The sequence below is a fragment of the Gopherus evgoodei genome, chromosome 11, assembly GCF_007399415.2.
Source record: "Gopherus evgoodei ecotype Sinaloan lineage chromosome 11, rGopEvg1_v1.p, whole genome shotgun sequence".
Lineage (NCBI taxonomy): Eukaryota > Metazoa > Chordata > Testudines > Testudinidae > Gopherus > Gopherus evgoodei.
Window position 1 is genome coordinate 52,598,267 of NC_044332.1, and position 23,222 is coordinate 52,621,488.

General features: G+C 42.4%; 1 protein-coding gene across 3 annotated transcripts in view; it reads left to right on the forward strand.

Moving 5' to 3' along the window:
• The first annotated feature begins 1,645 nt into the window (after positions 1–1,645).
• STAM2 (signal transducing adaptor molecule 2) overlaps positions 1,646–23,222 on the forward strand; it is a 38,058-nt gene continuing 16,481 nt past the window's right edge. For 2 of the 3 annotated variants that reach the window (XM_030579792.1, XM_030579793.1), the window contains exons 1-4: positions 1,646–1,795; positions 11,206–11,290; positions 13,886–13,961; positions 14,217–14,312. In XM_030579792.1, coding sequence (XP_030435652.1) covers positions 1,756–1,795; positions 11,206–11,290; positions 13,886–13,961; positions 14,217–14,312 — 297 coding nt within the window. In that variant the 5' untranslated portion in view covers positions 1,646–1,755. The remainder of the gene's footprint in view (positions 1,796–11,205; positions 11,291–13,885; positions 13,962–14,216; positions 14,313–23,222) is intronic. The other variant, XM_030579794.1, reaches the window with a different exon arrangement.

A 23,222-nucleotide genomic window follows, 5' to 3' on the forward strand; every position in this document is an offset into this window, starting at 1 on the left:
AACATATTAATCATTTACTCTTCATAAAAGATCCTGTAATTCTTCCATACATACAGAAAAGCTTAGGAAAAAAAAAGCTCATGAAAATTTCATGTTAGTGGGATGAATAATTCAGTCACCTTGAAAATGTTTTTAAAAATCTTGTTCTGAAAATATTCAAAGTATTTCTAAGTCTGGTTTATGAATATTGCCACTTTAAAAATCACACTGTTGTCTCATCTTACTTTTTCTTTCTATGAGAGTAATGCTATTATTAATGAGGGAACATCAGAATGATTAATATGGTAACATTCTAGCCTGCTACTCCGAAATGTGATTATAACATAGACCTTCTTGCTTAATGGATCTGCTCCCTGTATATATTCAGTCATATCTACTGATTTTAGTGACAATAATTAGTTCTTGCTGTTTTGTAGTGGTCTTACCACTGCAGAACCAACACAATTATAGGAGAATGAGCTAGATTTTAAACAGGCTCTTGCATTAACAGAATTACTAATGAAGTACCATTTTCTGTTGGTGATGTATATGGCAAAAATAATTCTGAATGACTCCAGATACCAGCCTGAGTTTGTAGATCTGGTAGTCATAAAGTTTTGACTTGTAAATTGAACAAATCTGAGTGGGAAGTCAATGGGACATAATAAATAAAAATCACTTTTACAAATCCACCTTTCTAAGCAGAAGCACTTTTTAACAGAATATAAAGTCACACTTTAAATAATAAATATGACTTTAATACACGGTGAATCACTGGATAGAGATTGCTTGAGTCCAACAGGTCAATGCCTTGCTCAAACTGTTCATGTGGACAACAACTAATAATCATTTATAAATGTATCCTCCACCTGGTATGCCCTAAACAAATAGATGTTCTGACTTATTATGCCAAGAAAACAGTCAAACGATTATAAATGCTTGAAAATGCACCAAGTAAACAAGCTGAAAATTCTGTGTTGTAAGTTCTCTCAGGCCATTATCTCGAACGTTACACGTAACCCGCGTAGCGATCTGAGGCAGAAGGGTGATGACAGAGCGGGCTCGGGTGGCACGGCAGGGTCACAGTGGAACGGGTAGCGGGTATTTTTAGGCAACCTGAAAAGAGCATTTAACGCCAGGCCTTGGTTTACTGTGGCCCGATGATGCCAGGGACACTCACCGGTGTAACCCGACAGGGGTCGTGCTACCTCCCTCTGCCACCCGCTGGCAGGCGCGTCACCAGGCACTGCCCCAGCCCTTGGGGGCCCCCAGCAGGTACCTTCACCCCTGGTCTCTGGGCCCGAGACCCCCATCTAACCGCTCCCCTCTCTCGCCCCGCCCCTTCTTGCCTGTCCTGTGTCCCGCTCTCTCGCCTACCCTAGCTCGCGCCCTGCCCTGCAGCCTCTTTCCCGCACCATGGCCTGCGCGTCCCCCACCCCGCCGGTCGTTGTTAGGCGGGGACGCTCTCGCCCCGCCCGCCAGTCTGAGCGTGAGGTGACTGTCCCAGTGCCTGACCCCGCAGTCCCATTCCCAGACGCGCCCGGCCCCCAGAGCGGGCAGAAGCAGCTACGCGGTGGCGGTAGCGCCCTAGGCCTTTGTCCCTCTCCGAGGCTCGCTGTTCTGGTTCAGGCGCGGCGCGGGCGCACGGGCGAGCGGCGGGTCCTGCGTGGCGGTGGGCGGAGCAGGAAGCGGTCGCGGGGAGGGGGCACCTCGGGAGCTGCTGCGACTCAGCGGAGAGGGGAGCAGGCCCCGGCTCGTCGGGGGGAGGCCGCTGAGATGCCGCTGTTCGCCCCCAACCCCTTCGAGCAGGATGTGGGTGAGTTGAGCGATCGAGCGAGCCAGTGTCTGGAGTGCGAGTGGCCGGGGGGGGGCACTCTGTCCCTGAGCGGCGGGCTGGGCTGGGCTGGGCTGGAGTGTGGGGGGGCACTCTGTCCCTGAGGGGTGGGGTGTGGGGGGGTACTCTGTCCCTGAGCGGCGGGCTGGGCTGGGGTGTGGGGGGGCACTCTGTTCCTGAGGGGTGGGGTGTGGGGGGTACTCTGTCCCTGAGCGGCGGGCTGGGCTGGGATGGAGTGTGGGGGGGCACTCTGTCCCTGAGCGGCGGGCTGGGATGGGCTGGGGTTTGGGGGGGCACTCTGTCCCTGAGCGGCGGGCTGGGATGGGGTGTGGGGGGGCACTCTGTCCCTGAGCGGCGGGCTGGGCTGGGCTGGGATGGGGTGTGGGGGGGCACTCTGTCCCTGAGGGGTGGGGTGTGGGGGGGCACTCTGTCCCTGAGCGGCGGGCTGGGCTGGGATGGGGTGTGGGGGGGCACTCTGTCCCTGAGGGGTGGGGTGGGGTGGGGGGGCACTCTGTCCCTGAGCGGCGGGCTGGGCTGGGCTGTGGGGGGGGGCACTCTGTCCCTGAGCGGCGGGCTGGGATGGGGTTTGGGGGGGCACTCTGTCCCTGTGGGGTGGGGGGGGCACTCTGTCCTTGAGCGGTGGGGTGGGTTGGGTTGGGAGGGGCACTCTGTGTCTGAGCGGTGGGGTGGGGGGGGCACTCTGTCCTTGAGCGGTGGGGTGGGTTGGGGTGGGAGGGGCACTCTGTCCCTGAGCGCCGGGCTGGGGTGGGTGGGAGGGGCACTCTGTCCCTGAGCGGAGCGGGCCGGGCCGTTCTGTTTTCCTGCTTGGCGTTGGGAATGGAGTGGGTGTGTCGGGGGGTGACTATGACTGGGCCCTGCTGCACAGCTGAGCCCTGTGGCGTAGTCTGGTGCAGAGGCCGAAGGTGTTTAACACACAGCAGAGACCACGAGGCATAGTTCCCAAGAACTGCCCTGAGCAACGCCCCCCGCACCCCACCCCCATGTACCGGGCACCTATAGGTACCAGAGGAGGTGGCAAACGTGTATTGCTTCCGTCGATTCGTGTGTGTGTGGGACCCTTGGCCTGCCTTCCTGTGTGGGTCCAAAGTTATTGGATCTTAGAAGTTTAACATCATTAAACCAAGTTGCAGAATTTAAGAAAAAATATTATGTATTTTTTTGTCTAAGCTCAATGAATAACTGGAGAGTGTGTTAGCCTATAAGGCTTGTGATAATTATTGCTTGAAAATTCTTAGCTAATATGCTGCCTTCTTTTTGACAAGAAGACTCAAAATGGCATGTTATGTTCATGTACGGCCGATTTATATATTCAAGCTGTAGGAAGATGTCTAATGTACAGCCAACAGTTTAGGAAAAGGTTCCATGGCAAGACTGTAATTGGGACACTTTTTTCTTCAGAAAACTTAATGCCGTTGGAGACTTTTACAAATAAGATGTGCAGACTATATTGCAACTGCATACAATGTTTTAGCATGCATCTAGGAACTCTCACTGGTTTTATGTGGGTTTTTTTTTTCAGTAGCATTTTTACACTAAGAATAAGTTGCCACAAGTTCTCCTGTTCTTTTTGTGGCTACAGACTAACACAGCTGCTACTCTGTATTGGGCCAGATTTTCACCCTGGTTTTAATATCTGCCAGTAAAATGTCTGGTGGAAATGAATTTGGTGGCATCAAATTAATCCTTAGCAGACATCTGTCCATGTTACAAAATCATTAAGCAGTCCTGTTTAGATGGAGCCACTGAGGGTATGTCTATGCAGGGATAAAAAGCCTGCAGCTGGCCTGAGTCAGCTGACTCTGGCTCACAGGGCTCATGTTTCGCAACTGAAAAATTGCTGTGCAGATGTTTGGGCTTGGGCTGGAAGCAGAGCTCTGGGACTCTGCGAGGGGAGGAGGGTGTCCCAAAGCTCAGGGTCCAGCCTGATCTCAAACATCTACACGGCAATTTTTAGTCTTGTGATCCCAGGCCAGACAGTATGATCCATCGTTCACTTTACTGAGCATTAAACTTTAACTTTTCATGCAAAACACTCTTTGATAGATGCGTGAATCTTGCCAAAATAAGGATTTGCCCCTTAAGGGCCCTTTTTAATAATAGGTTAGGATGTCAAAAATACTAAAATACCTGCATGCGTATTTTACAGTAACATATTGCTGCTTTTGTGTTGTTTTTATGGCTGTAACCCATATCTATGACTAACTGCCTTTTTATCTGTAAAAAGCAAAAAAGAGTCCTGTGGCACCTCATAAACTAACAGATGTATTGAAGCATAAGCTTTCGTGGGTGAATACCCACTTTGTCAGACGCATGTCTGATACTTGCCTTTTTATCTGTTGTTTTTTTTCTGGGTGTCCTTTATACTTGTGAAATTGGATTTGTTGCTGTTTTCTTGAAATACTTTTGAAGAACATATTAAACAGGATTTTACTTTGCTGCCGGTATTCTATTTTTCTTTTCGTAGTTCTTAATTCTAGATATGTTTTTGTGAAAGCAGGATCTCTTTCTTAAAGCAACAGGAGCAGATAGATAAACTCTTTATCTATAGAAAGCTTAATCATTTAATATCAAAACTGGTGTGGAAATGATTGGTGTCAGAGGATTAAGGCAATGAATAACAAACTTGAGGAACATGTAAATTTTTTAAGATCCTGTTTTCATGTATATGTTGAAAGTAAAAGACATATGCAGTTTGAAGAATTGTTCTTAAATATACTATGTGAAGAGTCAATTGCTCTTTTTAAGAAATAGCTAGTGTAGTAGAAGGAAGTTCTGTTTTGATTAAATGAGTTTTTAAATCCATGATTAAATATTCAGTAGGGGTGGGGCGCGTGTGTATAACATAAAGTAACTACGATCAGTAAATCCCACTTCAGCATTGGATAAATTTGTTATCATTCATTTTCTTGAAAAAGTACAACTAACTCCAATTAATTAAGTCTGACAAAGAATAGATTGCCAGTGAGCACCAGAAAAAAAAGAGCTCACCTGATCAAATGTATTTGAGAGCCTTTTTTAATGTATATCAGAATAAAATTATATCTCATGAAGTGAGGAAAAATTGTAAATTTTCTTGCAAGAATTCATTTTGATGTCAACAAAAATTTACTTGTTAGTTCTTCAAGTTTGTAATTAAAAAATGCAATGTGATATATAGAAGACATTTCCTCTTCCCATTGTATTTCAATCTCTTTTGAGAAATAGCAGCAAAATAAAGTTGTAAAATTAACTATTAGCAAAACTTTAAACTTTCTGATTGTTCTTACTGAAAATATATTAATCGCATAATGGTAATATTTATTTACCATCTGTGAAAAAGATTCAGCAGTTAGGTCAAAGCTAATACAGTGAAGAGCATCCTGTTTAAATGATATCAGTGCTGCACTAACTTAAAGTAGACAAATAGTTGTAGGATATATGCTTCTAGTTACTCTTACTAAGTGTCTGTATTTCAGGATCCAAAAGAGTCAGGTACCAATCTGGAATATAGACTTTTTTATTAGTCCTAACTTTTAAAATAAAAAAGTTTGAAATCTTTCACTTATTTAGATAATACCATCATTTAAAATTTCATTGTGTTGGGGAGCAAATTCTCTCTCTGGCATTCATTGTCGTGTACAAACATTTTCTCATTGTATACAAAAACTCTGCCTAGTTTTATGTACTAGATAAGTGCGCAAGTGCTTAATCTCTAGAGACCTAGAATATAACCCTTCCATCACAAGTAAAGATGAATTTGTTGGTATTAGGCTCTAATTTGCATTACAAAACCACCACATGGTTTGTCATAACTGGTAGTCACAGCTCAAGGGAAGCCAGGACTGGAATAACAAATGTCTTGAAAGTCTAAAATGGGGTTCTTTGGCAGTGCCATAGGCACAGTTATTGCCTAGCCCCATTGCATTAAATTTGGCTCTCTGTGAATGTTAAGTTCTTTACTTTCATGAGTATTCAGTGCTCTCAAATCATACTGCCAAAGTAGCCAAGGAATGAATATAAAAATTCACAGGCTCAATTATGTAAATTTTTGAATGCTTATTGATTTCCTTCGAAGTTCAAGCAACTGCAGTTTCCAGCTTTATGTGAAGACCTCTCCAGGTGTTCTCTTATGAATTGGATATTTCTTAGACTCCAGCTGTGCTTTCCCAGAATAACAAGTCTAGGGCCTTGGCTACACTTGCAGGTGTGCAGCGCTGGGAGTTATTGCTGTCTTTGTACAACTGTGTAGGGAAAGTGCTGCAGTATGGCCACACTGACAGCTACCAGCGCTGCAGTGTGGCCACATTTGCCGCATTTACAGTGCTGTTGGGAGTGGTGCATTGTGGGCAGCTATTCCACAGAGCACCTCGTCCCATTTTGGCGCCGTGGGTTGTGAGAAGGGGGCAGAGGGTGCGGGTCATTCTGCTTCCTGTTCCAACGCCCCGTGATGCATCGCTTCACATCCCAGCAATCCCTGTTTTTTCCGTCCACGTTTGGCGCCATCCTGACTCTCGCAGCGATTTCTGTGGGAAATGGAGCCTGAACTGCTGAGGAGTATGCTGATGAGTTTCACCAGCACATCACGTTTGGCAGTTGAGCTATTCATTAAGATCCAAAGAGATGAGGAGTCCGACGATGATAGCGAGTCACCTGACGCGTACGACACGAAATTGCTTTGTCATTCACAGAATGCTCAGCACCATGGAACGCTGCTTTTGGGCTCGGGGAAGCAAGCACTGAGTGGTGAGATCACATCATCATGGAAGTCTGGGATGACGAGCAGTGGCTGCAGAACTTTCAGATGAGAAAAGCCACTTTCATGGGATTGTGTGCTGAGCTCGCCCCCACCCTGCGGCGCAGGGACACGAGATTGAGAGCTGCCCTGCCAGTGGAGAAGCGGGTGGCTATTGCAATCTGGAAGCTGGCAACTCCAGACAGCTACCGATCGGTCGTAAACCAGTTTGGAGTGGGAAAGTTGACCTTTGGAATTGTTTTGATGCAAGTTTGCAGGGCCATTCATCGCATCCTGCTAAGAAGACCCGTGATTCTGAGGAACGTGGAGGACATTGTGGATGGCTTTGCACAAATGGGTTTCCCTAACTGTGAAGGGGCGATAGATGGGACACATATTCCTATTCTGGCACCACCCCACCTAGCATCCGAGTACGTTAATCGGAAGGGGTATTTCTCTATGGTTCTCCAGGCGCTTGTGGATCACCGTGGGCGTTTCATTGACATTAACACAGGCTAGCCTGGAAGGTGCACGATGCACGCATCTTTCAGAACACTGACCTGTTCGGGAAGCTGCAGGCAGGGGCTTTTTTCCCAGACTGGAAGATCGCAGTAGGGGACGTTGAAGTGCCCATTGTAATCCATGAAGACCCCGCTTACCTGTTAATGCTTTCGCTCATGAAACCGTATACAGGGAAGCTTGACAGGAGCAAGGAACGGTTCAGCTATAGGCTGAGCCAGTGCCGAATGACTGGAGTGTGCTTTTGGCCCTTTAAAGGGGCGCTGGAGATCTCTGTATGGGAAGTTAGACTTGGGGGAAAGCAGCATCCCTGTGGTTATAGCCGCATGCTGTACTCTCCATAATATCTGTGAAGGGAAGGGTGAAACATTCAGTCAGGCATGGACCTCTGAGGTTCAACGCCTGGAGGCTGAATTTGCACAGCCAGAGAGCAGGGCTATTAGAGAGGCCTAACACAGGGCTTCAAGGATTAGGGATGCCTTGAGGGAGGAATTTGAGGCTGAAAACCAACAGTAATGTTTGGTGCCTTGCACGGGAGTGAAGTGCTGTGGTTACAATGTTAGTAGGAATCTGTTTTTCCTAAGCTGATTTGCAGTGCCTGTTTCTTTCCTGGGCTAAGGTATCTTTTGACTTTCTGCAATAATAAAGACTGTTTTCAAAGCCAAGAATTCATTTATTGAAAAGAAAATAACTTTATTGACAGACATACAACATTTTGGGAACCTAAAAGGGCAGGGGGGTGCGGTGGGTAACTGTACAGTCAGAGGTTTGAATATGTCATATCTGGAGTGCTGTGCAATGACTACTGCACTTCAGGATGCCTATACTGCATGGTGATGGGGGTTGAGTGCAGAGGGTAAGGGTCGTAGTTCTCAGGGCTGGTTGGTGAACGTACAGATGTTGGAGGCAGCTGGTGGTGGTAAGAACCTGGATGCAGGGGAAGGGGGTTTTGAGCTGACATTAGAGCACAAGGGAAAGAGCTTTGGGATGAGGTGGGAGGGCCGGCACGGTAGTGCTCTGCCTGCATGTCTTCGAGTGCCTGGATAGAGTCTGCTTGGTGCGCCAGGATGCTTATCAGCTGCTTTGTGCTTTTCTTCCTGGCCTCTGCGTTTTTCTGGTGGATCCTGCTTTCCCTTTCCCTCCTGCACTTTTTGATTCTCTCTTGCAGCAGGTCGTCTTTGCTTTTTCGCGGCTTGTTCCGGAGGTTTTAGAGTCTTTCAGCTGTTGATAACACGGGCATCCGAAAACTCAAGGTTCCTTGTAGAAAGGCAAAAAAGGCAACAGTTAACAGAGGCAGCATTGTTTATCTCACATCAGACAGTTATTTTCACACAGTGAAGGAGTTTACAAGTCTTCACAATAGCATAATTTTTCCATACCAAAGAGAGTGCACATAACCCACAGGAGCCCTGAAATGGTGAGTAATGGGAACTGATTGCTTCAGGCCTGTACTGGGGTTTCTGTGCATTGGGGAAAGCAGACAGCTGCAGGGGGCACCTACACTGAACAGTCTCCCAACAGTTTCCACAGGAGTTGATCCTGGAAGATATCTCGCTGCTGCAGGTCACCTGGAAAGAGCGGGAGGGTCTTCTACAGCAATGCGGATTCCGCCCTGACCCCATGCAGCTTGCCTGTGTGCAACAATGGTCCCCCACCCCCACCCCTCGCGGCACAGTGGCGCGGACACGTTAGCCTGACTGGGACAAGGACCACAGTGGCTCTCCCAATAAACTTGCGCAAGCGCATTGCCCACACTCTGGCTGAAACTTTTGAAGAGATTACCAAGGCTGATTACCGTGACGTGATAGACCACATCAATGGGCTATTCCACATCTAGGCATGCATGCATGCATCCCTAACCCTCCCTCCTCTCCCGAAACATTTCCATACTGAAAATAAAAGCCACTTATCCGGGACCCACTCTTCTGCTTGTCCTTCACCAAGTACTGGCTGCTGCGACTGGCCACCTTCCTCCTGGCTTGAGAAGAGCTCCTGGCTGCATGCTTCCTGGGACTCCGGGGTGTCTCCCCCACCCCAGTACCCTCACTCTCGGTTTCCTCTTCCCCCCCTTCCTCCTCCACCTCCCCCCACCCACTCTGAAGTGTCCATCGTGGTCCTCGGATTGGCGGTGGGGTCACCCCCAAGTATCGCATCCAGCTCTTTGTAAAAACGGCAGGTTGTGGGGGCAGCACCAGAGTGGCGGTTTCCCTCCCGGGCTTTGCAATAGGCACTCCACAGCTCCTTCACTTTAACCCTGCACTGCAGCGTGTCCCGGTCATGGCCACTTTCCAGCATGGCCCTTGATATCTGCCCATAGGTTTCGTAATTCCTATGGCTGGAGCGCAGCTGGGACTGCACAGCTTCCTCCCCACAAACACTGATGTGGTCCAGCAACTCGCCATTGCTCCATGCTGGGGCTCGTTTGGCACGTGGAGGCATGATCACCTGGACAGATTCACTGATTGCACTCCATACCTGGCTGAGCAAACAGGAAGGGGATTTTTAAAATTCCCAGGACATTTAAAGGGCGGGTCACCTGAGGCCAGGGCAGTAGAGTTCGAACTGATGAGCAAAGTGGCTGAACAGGCATTCTGGGATACTTCCGAATACCTCTGGAAGCCAATAACAGCGCTTTTGATGGCCACGCTGGCAGAGCAGCGTTGCATCACCAGCGCTGCAGTCGTTATTCCCCAGGCAGAGGTAGAGTACAGCCAGCGCTGTATACAGGGAGATACAGCGCTGGATGTGCCTTGCAAGTGTGGACGGTGTGTGAGTTGCAGCACTGTAAAGCCACCACCAGCGCTGCAACTCTCCAGTGTAGCCAAGCCCTTGGGTGTAGTGGCGGTACTGTGGCCAACACCTTAGATTAATATGCCTCCTCCTAGGTTCACCTGTGTGTCAATATAAGATTTCCAGGGTCACTGTTGGTTGCTGCTGCTCTGGCTGATTTCTGGAGTCCACTCCCTAATTTGTAGTCAGTCTAACCCAGAAAGTGGTTGCAACTGTCTCTCAAACTATTGAGCAGTGAAGCTTGTCATCAGAGAAATAATATAATTACAGGCATGAAATAATGCCGTAATGATATTGCAGTCAGGAACTCATGCGGTTTCAGAATAGTTGCCGTTACAGAGCACCAGTACAGTACAGTATTAGAGACTTAATGGGTTTTGATGGTTTATCTTATTGCAACTAGGTACCACAAAGGTTATGATACTGCCAGGCCTGCTTGTGAAGCATTTTTGATGGAACCCAAAGCATAAATCTGATTGCTTTAGCTTTTCCACATTGAGTGGAGTTAGAATGTTTGTTTTTAAACTGTAACAGTCTAAAAATAAATCTTAAGACAATACGCATACTCTAACTTGTTACTTGAAAATTATTTATTAAATTATTATATATTGTTTTTGTGATTAAAATGACATGGTCCCACTGTGATATCTTACAGTTCAACTTGTGAGTAGGTTACTAAATGACATTAGGCCTCAAAGGGAGGTGCAGTGGGTGAAACACAATAAAAGGTCAATAAGTAGAAACACTTTGGGTGGATCATGGGTTTTGTACAAAGAGCAGTTTGTATTTATCACTGTCTTTTCCTCTTACCAATTTCTGACATTGGTGAACTGTCACTGAAAGTCTCATGGAAGAATGTGTTTTAAGAAGGTATTTGAATAAGGGAAAGGCTAGTTTATGAAAACAGTTAAGAATCACCTTTTCATTTTTTTTAACAACCTTTATGAAATGTGTAACAATGTACAAACTTAACAACCTTGGAGAAAATCTAAATACGGAGGACTGTGACTTCAACATGCAGTAACTAAACTAATTATGTAGCATAGTATATAGTTCAATGTTTAATGCTGTAAATTATTAGGTACTCTTTTTCATCTTTTGATTTTAATGAATGCTAATCGTACTTTGTCTTACTTCATAATATAAAGTGTCTTGTGTATATAATAAAATACTACATATAAATGCAAACAGGGATTTAAAGCTGTTTTAGAAATTAGTAAATGTTAGCATTGGTTTAGAAAAGACATTGCTCTTCTTTTAATTATTTATATATAGAATGGTGGTTCTGTCATATTCTGAAAGGAGCTAATTCACCAAATTATAAATGTAAAGTCTATCTTTTTCTTTGTAGAAAAAGCCACAAATGAATACAATACCAGTGAGGACTGGGGTCTTATTATGGATATATGTGACAAAGTTGGCAGTACTCCTAATGGGTAAGATGCATTTCAGCTTCACAATGTCTTACTCCACAGTCACTTAAAAAAACCCCAACACAACATGCACCACTATTAGAGGAGTGGAGCTTCCTAAAGTGTGTGTCAGAGTCAGCTATGCAGAAAGTAATATGATCAATAAACACTTTCGTAAACAGTTCTAACAATGACCATGGTTGGCTTTAAAGGCTTCGAGAAGAAGTTTTGAACCTGACTGAAGTTTCTTCCAACAGGATTTCCTTCAGAGTAATTGGTGTATGTTGGACTCATTCCAATTTTTATGCAGTATTGCACAGTAAATCAAGTTATTCCTGATAAATGAGAGAGCATGAAATTACTGAAGCATCCAGGCCAGGAGCAGAAAGTACAACTGGATTCATTGCAGAAACTTGTCTAAATTGGAAAGTTACCTATGATGAAAAATTAGGGCTAGTCTACACTGGCAACGCTAAGGCGCTGCTGCGGCAGTGCTTTAACATACCTTGTGTGGTCACGGCGCAGTGCTCTAAAAAAAACACTTCAATGAGGGGCGCAGCTACCAGTGCTGGGGGCGCTGTTTACACTGGCGCTTTACAGTGCTGCAACGTGCTGCGCTCAGGGGTGTTTTTTTTCACACCCCTGAGCGAGAAAGTTGCAGCACTGTTAATTGCCAGTGTAGACAAGCCCTAAGTGTATATGTTTTACAGGGATGTGTAAGATGGATGGAGGTCAACATGGAAAAGAGGGGGGTCAAGATCAAAATGGAGTTTAATACGTTTAAACACAAGCAGTTATTCAACCGTCCTGTAATAGTCAAATGTAACTGCTGATATTTGCCTCTAGATTGGCTGACTTTTATCAGTCAAGAGTAACTCATTTTTATAATGTTATCTTCGCATTTGTCTTAACTATCAACACAGAAGTCTTATCTGTCTGAAATCTTTTAATGCTTAAGTTTAAGATTACTGAACTAAAATGATTGTAAAAAAACATTATTTTTCTCTCTATGTGACATCACACTCTGGTCAGAGTCTCTTGTTTGTGTGGGCTGTAAAAAAAAAAATGAAATTTTAGTTATAAACAAAAATTAGGAGGGTTGGACTAGATGTAACCACTGACAGCACTTAGACTGTCTTTTTTGGGGGGCGGAGGGATGATTTTGCCTTTATCTCCCCTGGGGTACAAGAATGCAACCTCTAACTTGATAAAGCTCTTCTGTCCTCATGATCTCCCACAACTGGACACATGTTTTGGGCTCCTTAGCCTTTGAGAAAAACAAGTCTAAGCTTTTTTCCTAACATTTTTCATATCTATCCTTGTACATTCCAAATGATTTTTGTACAGCTGTTGGGTTAGAATGATTTAAATCTCTTTTGTTGAAACAAACCCACTGTTTTTAATCAGGTTGAAGCTGTTTAAAAACTGACTTTAGAATTAGTGCTATTGTTGTTGTAGATTAAAATCTATAACAAGCTAAAGTATGTATGATATGGGTTTTTTAATGCCACTATTGATGACATATCTTATTTGAAGTTTACAAAACTGCTATAGGCAAAAAACAAAATACTGAAAATCAAGGCCCTGATACAGGAAACACTTAAACAGGTCTGCACTTCATTGAATTACTCTTAAAAGTAACTTTAACAGATGACATATGCTTAAAGTCAACAATGTGCCTAAGTGTATGCAACCTTGGGGCTATAGTTGTATTTTAACTCTTCTCTCTCAGTGGTATAAAATATTTGTTGTTTTAAGACAAAACTGTTCCAGTGTTGATAATGAAAAGTTGTTTAGACTTTCCGTATACAAACAAAGCTCTTGTGGTCTCTATCTACCACAGGCCCACTATCTACCACAGTTTTTCAAAAATAGATTAAAGTGAGGCTTCAAACTGCAAACCTGATTGAGGAATATAGCCTGATAGGTTCAGAAAGCTGAAATGTTTCTGTTGAAATTCAGTATATCAAAGGTGGTGTTCGTTTGCAAATGTATCGTGGGCTACTTGCCTATAAATTTTGTATTTGTGGTGTTTGCACTATAAGAACGTTAATGAAGTTCTGGACGTACTTTTTCAGGAGAGATAAGCATTTTAATTGTGAAACTTCTTAGTTGGGGAAAAAAATCTATAAAACCTGAAAACTTTCCAACATTTAAGAAATTTTAAAAAAGTACTAAACAGCTGCTTCAGCAAGTTGACTCTAAAATAGGTATAAAGAGCTAACAACATGTAAATAAGATTTAAATTTTAAAAAATCATTGTTTTTATCCACCTTGATATGTGATTTTTTTCCCCCAGATATCTAGACAAAATGCACTTTTTAAAACATGGCAATTGCTTCTTAGTGTAGAGGATCTTCTTCCTTGTTGTCTACTTCAGGTCCATCTCCTTTAAGTGGTTGTCTCTCCAGCCATTGGTAGTAATTCCCAAGCTTGCACTGTTATGGAAAACTTGAGTTTTGGGTTGGCTAAATTGCTAGCTTTAAAAACTTGTATTGTACGTTTCATTGGCTGACTAAACTTCCCTGGATGATAACTATATGGTGACACATTAATTTGCAGTTCACAGTGACTGAACTATACTATACTGTCACTGATATTTTCTTAATTCTCTTCTAGAGCAAAAGATTGCCTTAAAGCCATAATGAAGAGAGTAAATCATAAGGTTCCACATGTTGCTTTGCAAGCACTAACGGTAAGTAGACAATACGTTATTTTGCGGAACTTTACATCTGTATTTTTATGTACTCAAGCAACCATAGTGGCCAAACTGTCCATGAATACATGTATTTAATTCCAGATCAAGTTGGTGGGAGTTGGCATACTTTATTAAAGGTGGAATTTAGCCCTTATTACTCACTTTTTTTTAAAACAACCAACACTCGTGTTTTGGACAAATCACTGCCATTGCTGTCTTCAACATTTTTTGCAATTTTATTTCTGTTGTCAGCTGCTAGGAGCCTGTGTGTCAAACTGTGGAAAGATTTTTCACTTAGAAATATGTTCCCGTGATTTTGCAAGTGAAGTACGTGGTATAATAAATAAGGTAATGTGTTATAATTTACTAAATATACTTATAATAATAAGAATGGATGAAATTCTTGGTATGATTTTGCTTTGCGCTCTCAATACATTTGTGATAAAGCCTAGTTTATATGCTATAAATAACATTGTCCAATTCTGATGCATTTCAATATACAACCGACTGACATCTTACTTATCACTGAAATCTGTGAATGCTTTCATTTGTGTGGGGGAAATGCTAAGGAAGTGACTCTTGCAGATATCAAAGGTTATGATTTAAATCATTTAAAGCTAGTTGCTGTGGGAATCTTAACAAAAATTTATGGACTCTTCCTAAACTTGGTTCACTTGGTAATGTTGAGATCTCCCCTACTTGAAGAAACTATCTTTTGCTTGAGCGGGAATAAATTCATAAGGAAAAATACTAACCTAAAAATGTTTTGGTCGACAATAGTAAATGTTTAAGCTTACTTTGAGAAGTAGAAAGCCTTCATTAGATTTTCTCCATCTCAAAAGGCACACACAATGCTAACAAAAAAGAAACAGGAAAGGAAGATGAATAGTCTCTTGAACCTTGCCATATTGGCTTACAAGTCAAATAGATTTCTATATTTTGAAGGATATAACTCCTGTGATGCCATTCAGCACACGCTCAAATTATAGAAGGCAGTAGGTAAGAGAGAAGCTGTAAGGGCTAAATGGATTTCAAAGAGCAAATAAGTAAATATTTAAAAACAAGAAATCAGGGTGGATTTAATTTAAATCAAATAGTTTTCAATCATGATTTAAATCACTAGTCAGGAAGATTTGATTGAATCATGGCTTTCTACATAAAAGTGCATTCTTGTTGGTTGTTATAACCTTAATACGTATTATTCACAACTCAAAGATACGTGTAGGTTTTATTTTTAGAAGGCACATACTATACATTTTTTAAGTAATTTATTTTGAAAACTTTTCAGGTTAGTTTTACAACTCTGTCAGAAAATGAATTATTGTTTAGTTATTTCATTTACCAAAGGTGAATAATTCACCTCTCACTGACTTTATAAATATCTCCAATTCAACAGGTTAATCATTAATATTTGGAGGATTTTCTTGCCATGCTGTATTAGGAGGAGAACATCACCAGACAGACATTTAAATTGTTTTATTTAAATAAAATAAAAATGTTATGTGGTCTGGATTTTTTTCTTCAACAGCAAACATACAATATTTTAATAAAACAAGCATATGAATTTTTGAATTCAGTTAAACATTCAAGTTTTTTAAAATCAGGTTTGTTTTTGTTAAAACTGTTTTTAACTAAAATAGTTAAATGATATTTAAAACTAAATAAATAAATGTAAATTGACTGTGTCAGCCAGGTCAACATGAGAAACTTAAAATATTGGCTTTTGCAGCTAATTCAGTCATCTTCACCTTCATTTTCCTGTTTGTTCATAATCTGGAAAAGAAAAACAAGTTTTCCTGCTTTTTCAGGTCCCAAACAATTTCTCAATTTGGAATGAATTAGTCCAAAGGAAGAAAATATTCTTTCTACGCTGGCAGAAGAAGCTAATGCTGTTAAAAGTGAGATTATCAATTCAGCAATCTCTGAATCCAAGTGCTTAAGTGACTTCCACCAGTTCACTGGTGTGACTTTCTTTAAAACGTCACCAAACATATATTTTTTGAATGGTTCACCCTTAGCTCTGAAGTTTATTGTAGTTGGCGTTATGGAGGGATGATTGCTGGATGTCCATGTCATAGCCAGCTCTTGTTCTTCAGCCATTAAGGTTTGACCCTGGTACCGAGTATTGAAAATATATGCAAGAAAATGAGCTGGAGATGGTGCTTGTCTCATTCGTTTTTTTTAATGCTTATAATTTAACTTGTCATTGCATATTTCTCTTTTTAAGATCTCACTCAGTTCCTTCCAAATTTCAACAGCATCAGCAATAAAACAGCTATTTCCCTGAATTTTGTTCAAGGCTACAGAAATAGGCGTCGGGGTGCTCAGCATGTGTTCAACATTTGTCTTAAGCCCAATGTTGAAAACTTTGGCTGTGACCGTGCCATCTATATTTTCACAATTTTGTTCACAAACTCATCACATCAGGCCAGTTCTTGATATAGTGTTTAAAACAGTCTACTAATGAGTTCCATCGCACGTCTTGTGGGAGAGTTAGCTTGGTGCCTCCCACTTTTTTCAGAGCAGCTGCTGCAAAGTGGTTGTTACGGAAGTATTTTGCAATTTCAACATCATTAGCCTTTTATTTCTGGAACACTGAAGTTTTGGCTAGGAGGTGCATCAAATGAGCACGGTAACCATATGTTATTAGCTTGGGACTCTCTTCTAAATAATTTCTTCTCATCTTGGATACATTTGCAGCATTGTTTGTGACCAAACTGCATACTAGACATTTGAATTTTTTTTGACAGTTTCTTATAACTTTTACTGCTACTTCTTGTAAGTATTCTGCTGAGTGTGTATTTCCTGATGTATCAACTGTTTCTGTAAAGAAGACATTCCCTTCTTCTGTTGTCACACAAGTACATAAACAGAATCATTGTGGACATTGCTCCACCCATCAAGACTCAGGTTAACAATTCATACGCCTTATCCAGCAACTTGTCTGCAACATCTGCTCTGTTGCGTGCACTGTCTTAATGACTGAACCATGTTAATGAAGTGTGGGTTTTCAAACAGAAAGGAAAGTTTGTTGCAATTTTTTCATCAATTACCTCTTTTTGTAATCTGATTCTTATCACAAACTTATTTGTGGTTGTTTCTGGATGATGGAGATTTTTCTTTTTGCTAGAGGTGATATACTGTGGCTATGTGACATACATGATGTGACTGAAACACTATCATTGGCAGATAACTCTGAAACTATAAAAAATTATGGTAATCTTGAAGGTGCATAGTCTTCAGAATCCTGTATGTTGAGGATGGATTTTCCTAAACAAAATAAGTCAATGCAATTATTTAATTATTATTACCAAACTGCTCATTTAGTATTACTCATTGCATTCACTGACACTCAGTACTATTTTAAAGGTGAAATTGTAAAAGGAAGATCTTCCTATTTCAGCTATTTATTTTTTTATCACAACTGCACCTAAAATGATAGTACCATAGAGTATCAACTGTATTTTTTGCTCAAACATGAGAATTCAAGAATAGTCCAGAAGGAAGACAGGCAGTCCCTAAAAAAGAAGTATGAAATAAAAAAGTTTACCAACCTGAAGATCCTACATGTTCCTTTCATCATCTTCAAGGCAGCTTCCTCCTGAGAAGGAATACTTCTCATGATGTTGTTTCATTTGGGCAACCAGGACTTGCATTTCTTTGTTGCACTGTTTTGCATTTTGCACGCATGCCTGTCTTACCCACAGGTAGAGGAACTTCATTAAAATATTCCCCGAGTGGGTCTTTTTTATGGCCTGCTGCCATTATTCCCTTTTAGTGAAAGAATGGTGTGGTAGATCTCAAATCAATGAAGGCTACACTCAGAAAGACCTCAAGACTTCTGGAATATGCTAGTCAAACAGTTTCACTTTTGTTTCTACTGCCTGTCCCTCCCTTTTCACATTTATCTCCAGACTTGTCCAGATCTATTCTGCCCCCAACAATCTTTTATTCACTGAACTTTTTGAAACTTTTCACTTTTAGAGAGAGGTAAGGGATTGACTCTGTGTACACAAGTTTGCAGAGGGACAATAGGGTTGAGATCTGTTATTTCTCACTATTATATATTTTTTAAAACTTTTTTGCTGTTAACAAGCATGTTGTCTCTGGAGACACAAATCCACAGTTTGAGAACTGCAAAACTAAGCATCTCTGATGATATCTTCTAGATTGAGCACTGAGTCCAGTTGGGTAGATAGAAAGTTTAACCTAAATTAATCTATATAGAAGCCTCTGAAACCCCATAAGATTGGGTCCCTAATCCATGAACTATTGAAACTTATTTACAAAACTTTTCTTAAACATTACATGAATATATTGTCTCATACTATAGAATTAGAATTTATAATCCCTATTCCATGATGAGATATCTTTGAGCTATAATCAGAGGGGTAGCCGTGTTAGTTTGGATCTGTAAAAAGCAACAGAGTCCTTTGGCACCTTATAGACTTAACAGACGTATTGGAGCATAAGCTCATGCGTCTGACGAAGTGGGTGTTCACCCACAAAAGCTTATGCTCCAGTAAGTCTGTTAGTCTATAAGGTGCCACAGGACTCTTTGTCTCTTTGAGCTATAATGTATCTTAATTAAAACTATCTTTTGCTTTTTCCTCAAAAAGCATTTTGTCAAAAAAATCCAATTAAACCATTTTTAATTTAAAAAAATCCGATTTTTATCCACCCTGCAAGAAATTCTAATATGTCAGAATCACGAAGCCTGGTGAAATAATTGATGAGTCAAGTGGATCACCAGGTGTTAAAAGGAGTAATTAAGAAAGCTGAGGATTTTGTTGAGAAGCTAAATGACTGTCTTCACCACATAGGCTGTTGGAAAATTTCCTAACCCCAGATCTGTTTAGTATTTTTTTAAATGTGAGTGATGATCAGAAATTGAGGCATTAGAAGAGATACTGGAACAGACTGATAATTTAAAAAGCAATAAGTAACAGGGCCCAGATGGTACCTCCATGAGTTCTGAAGAATCCCAAGAATGAAATGACTGAGCTACTAACAAAAGTATGCAATCTTATTTTTAAAAAAAGTGACTGAAACAGAGGTTTGGAGAATAGCAAATGTTTTACCTCTATTTAAAAAAGGCTTTGTGGATGATCTGAGATATTAAATACCAGAGTGCCATATATCTTTACCTGGTAGACTGGTTGACATGACAATTAAAAATAGAATAATAAAACATCTGGAGGACCATGATATCGTACGACCTAATCAGCATGGTTCCTGCAAAGGGAAATAGTGCCTCATTAATTTGGTAGAAGTCTTTGATAGTTCATAATTTGGAGAGGACATCATTGAAAATGACTAGAGACATGGGAAAACTCTACTATGAGAAGAGACTGAGATTGTTCGTTTTAGAAAGGAGACAAATAAGGACATAGGTATATAAAATGATGAATGGCATAGAGAAGGGAGGTTGGGAATTCTGTTCATGCTGTCTCTCAACATGAGAACAAAGAGACAGTCAATGAAATTACTTTGACACAAAGCATGATTAGACTGAAACTATGCCACAGGTTATTTCAGTGAGGCGAAAAATTCAGCAAGACCAAAAAAGAGTTTGAAAATGTATATGGGTAACAAGAATATCCAGAGTATTTAGTGCTAACAATTTGTTGAAAGGGATGTTAAACTTTGTTTCGGAATTTAAGCCGATCTCAGTTGGGGATTAGAGGAGCAGGAGGGCAGATTCTCACATCTGCTCACTCCCACACCTGCTCGTTAATCTGAAACATGTTGTACTAGGCACTGCTGGAGACAGAATACTGGATTAGGTGGATCCAGTTTGGCAATTCCTACGTTTGCTGACCTTATTCAGGAAGAGGTATTGGTTAGGAGACATAAAAGAGAGAAGTTTTATGGTGAATTGTGGAATGGGAGAAGTTTTATGGTGAATTGTGGAATGGGAGGTCTTCAGCCCATGACCACCAGCTCTTCGATCTTTTTCATTTATTTTCAGTTCTTGCTCCTCAGGATGCTTTGGAGAGGTGGTGGTTTGAAGTTACTCTATCAGATTCTGTCATCATCTGGATGTTTAGTTCAAACTGGTCTCCCATATTAGAATGATCTCTGCTGTTTCTTCCTTCTGACAGAATTTCTTATGGTTTACCCTTTAGGAAGGAACAGCAGGAGGAATAAGTATTGAAGTCTGCTCTGTCCTCTTCCCCAACCCATCCCCTTGTTGCCAGGATTATCTGTCCTTCATATTCTTGTAAGACAGTACTTGAAGTTGAGAAATGATCCCTCTAATTCTCTTGAAGAACTGGGTCTAACTAGGGATGTTGTTCACCAGGTGATTGGGAAAGTCCCCATTCTCCCCTACTGTCTCTTCATCCCTTCATAAGAAAAGATCGTAAGAATGAAAAAGAGCATCAGAAGACTTCTTCCTTTCTTCCTTAAGAAAACTATCCCAGGGCTGCATTTCACTGGAAATATTCTTGTGTTGATTATTGAACATCTTAAAGAGGTTTCTCTGGAGTAACAAACGACTTCATTATAGCAGATAAATGTTTGAGGATTAAGACCAAGTTTCTGTTAATCTTGTGGTAACATTATTAAGCTGTATTTATAGTCTATTCTGGAGCATTATCTTTAGTAGTAGTATAGGAGAGAAATACTATCTGGTGATGACTTGCCTTTTGAATGTGGCTTGCAAACTCAGGTTCAGGTTCTTGGCTGGTGTAAATTGGAATAGCTTCATTAAGGTCGATGGAACTATGCTGACTTACAGCATGTGAGGATCTTGGCTGTCTTGTGAGAGAGGCTGAAGGGCTTTAGAACTGGTTCCCTTATTATATGAAGATCCTTTAAGAATAGAGCCATTGGAACACTGTTTGATAAAGTGAATAATTTTTTCAAGGTTAAAGCAAATTCCACTAACTAATCTGAGGTCTTTGAAGGTATGTCTGCGTGGCAGTTACACCCGCAGCTGGTCTATGCCAGCTGACTGGGGCTAAGGGTCTGTTTAAGTGAAGTGTAGATAGTTGGGCTCGGGCTGTCTGAGCTCTGGGACCCTCTCACTTCACAGGGTTTTAGAGTCCGAATGTCTGCACTGCAATTAAAGAGCCCATTAGGGTATGTCTACACAGCAATATAAGCCTAGGTTAGTGGAACGCGAGTCAGCAGACCTCTGTTGGGAACTCTGGGCTTGAGCCTCACACTGCATTTTTAACAGTAGGTCAAGGATTTTCTGATCCGTGCTTGAACCTAGGGTTCTGGTGTCCACGCTGCAGTGCACAAACCTGAGTCAAAGTCATCCCATCCCAGAATGTCTAGCGCCTCTCCCTCTCCCCCGGTGCCAACACTCTAGCCGTGCAAACGTGTTGCACTCTGGGAAGACTGCTACACACCCTGTTTCCTAACTGTAATGGTGCTATTGGTGGGACTCAGGTGCCCATAAGGACCACATGAGTACATTAATTCTTTTGGTGGGTGTCTCTGTAGAATGACTGCAGTTTGAGAAGGCTTTATACTGAACTAGCATCTAATCTGAGAGTTGGGCTCTCCATCTCTAGGCTGAGTCACACTGGCAGGAAAATGCCCATGTGCTCCTGTTCTTAGGATAATTAGGACATCAGTCTTCAGGGCTGTCACACTATTAAAATGAAACTTTGCAATTCTTTTCAAAATGGGACATTCAATGAAGGTGTTTTTGTTTGGTTTTTTTTTTTGTCTTTTTGTTTGTTTGACATAAAATGTAGGTTTTGGAGGAAAAACACGTTGCCTCTTCACCCCCCAAGTTTATCCCTTGGGCTTTTGTGCAGTGTGCTCCAGCACTTCCCAGGGATACCTGCTCCTGCTGAACCTTGGGAGGCAGGGATAAGGGATCCACAGGAGGTTGCAGGAAAATTTTGGGGCACCCCTCACAGTGTACTCTGCCTGGGCACTTCTGCACTTGCAGCCCCAGGGACAGTCTGGGAGTAAGGGACAGCGCACAGAGTGGGACCAAGCAACTGGCCTGCAGGGAGGGAAAACAGCAGAGCTCCTAGCTCAGCACAGCCAGGGGAGGAATGACCCCCCAACATCCTGGGAGCTGCCTTCTGCCTGTCAGTTTTGCTCTCTGCTTTGGGAAAACATGTGCAGCAGTGTAGAGGAGCCAGAGCGATCACCGCAGAAGGCTGTAGGGAAGTTTTGGGACTGGCTCCCACTCATTGCCCTGGTAGCATGTACTGCCCAGAGGCTCCTGGACAAGCAGCCCTAGGGAGTGTGGGGGGCCGAAGAGCGGAGTAGGGACCAAGTGGCTGCCCTGCAGGGAGGGGGACTGTCTGCAGTGCTGCGCCAGGAGCTCTACCACTCCCCTTCTCTACAGGGCAGCCACTTAGTTCCTGCTCTTCTCTCTGGCCCTTGTCCCCTGCCCTCTGCGAGGCTGCGTGTGCAGGGGTGCCTAGGAATTGTGCACCAAAATCTGTCTTTGCAAAAAGCTGCTTCTGATCTGTCTCCACTGAAAACCCTGCAGGATCTCTGATAGCTTGCTTGCAAACTAGTGTTCAGGAAACAATGGGTTAGCACTAATATGAGCTGCTGCCCTTTGGAAAGAGAAGTGTGGCTTCATTTGCCACAGAGTGCAGTAGACCACACCAAAGATCGTTGGCATAGAGAGGGCTAAGGAAGTTGCCCCAAGAAACTCTGGAGGACTTTCTGGACCTGAGTCAAGCTGGGGCCATGTACACAGAGGAAAGCAATAGGGCTTGAACCCTGAGTCCCCGCTTAACACTGGCTTGGTCCCTCCAGACCTGCAGGGTTCTGGGACCCTAGGTTTGAGCCCTACGTTAACACAATTGGTGTATGGATGCAAGTGGGGGGCGTTAGGCCTGAGTCCAGGCTCGAGTCTGGGCTTACATTGCTGTATAGACATACCCTTAGTCTGAGCCCCATGAATCCTGATCCAGCTGATATTGAACAGCTGGGAATTTTGAAGTGCTGTGTAGACATACCCTGATTTAGAAAGTTGCTGTGCTCTTTCTTTAAGTACTACAGGTTTTGTATTGTAGACTTACATGTATACATGCTGGTTTGGGGGGTTGCAGTTCGTGTTGATCTATTTTTTTCCTTATCCTGAGGATTATTTATCTGTTCTGTTTTAGTGGTTCTAAAAGTGTAAAGGTGAATTTTTGCCACCTTAAATTTTGCATTTGTCTCTGAACAACACCGGTTCTAAAGATCTCACCTCCTTATGTTTTCCTCAGATTTTGTATAGGAGTTTAGTTAGAGTTTTCAGTGTGTTTTCTTACCTTATGTCTTACTCCT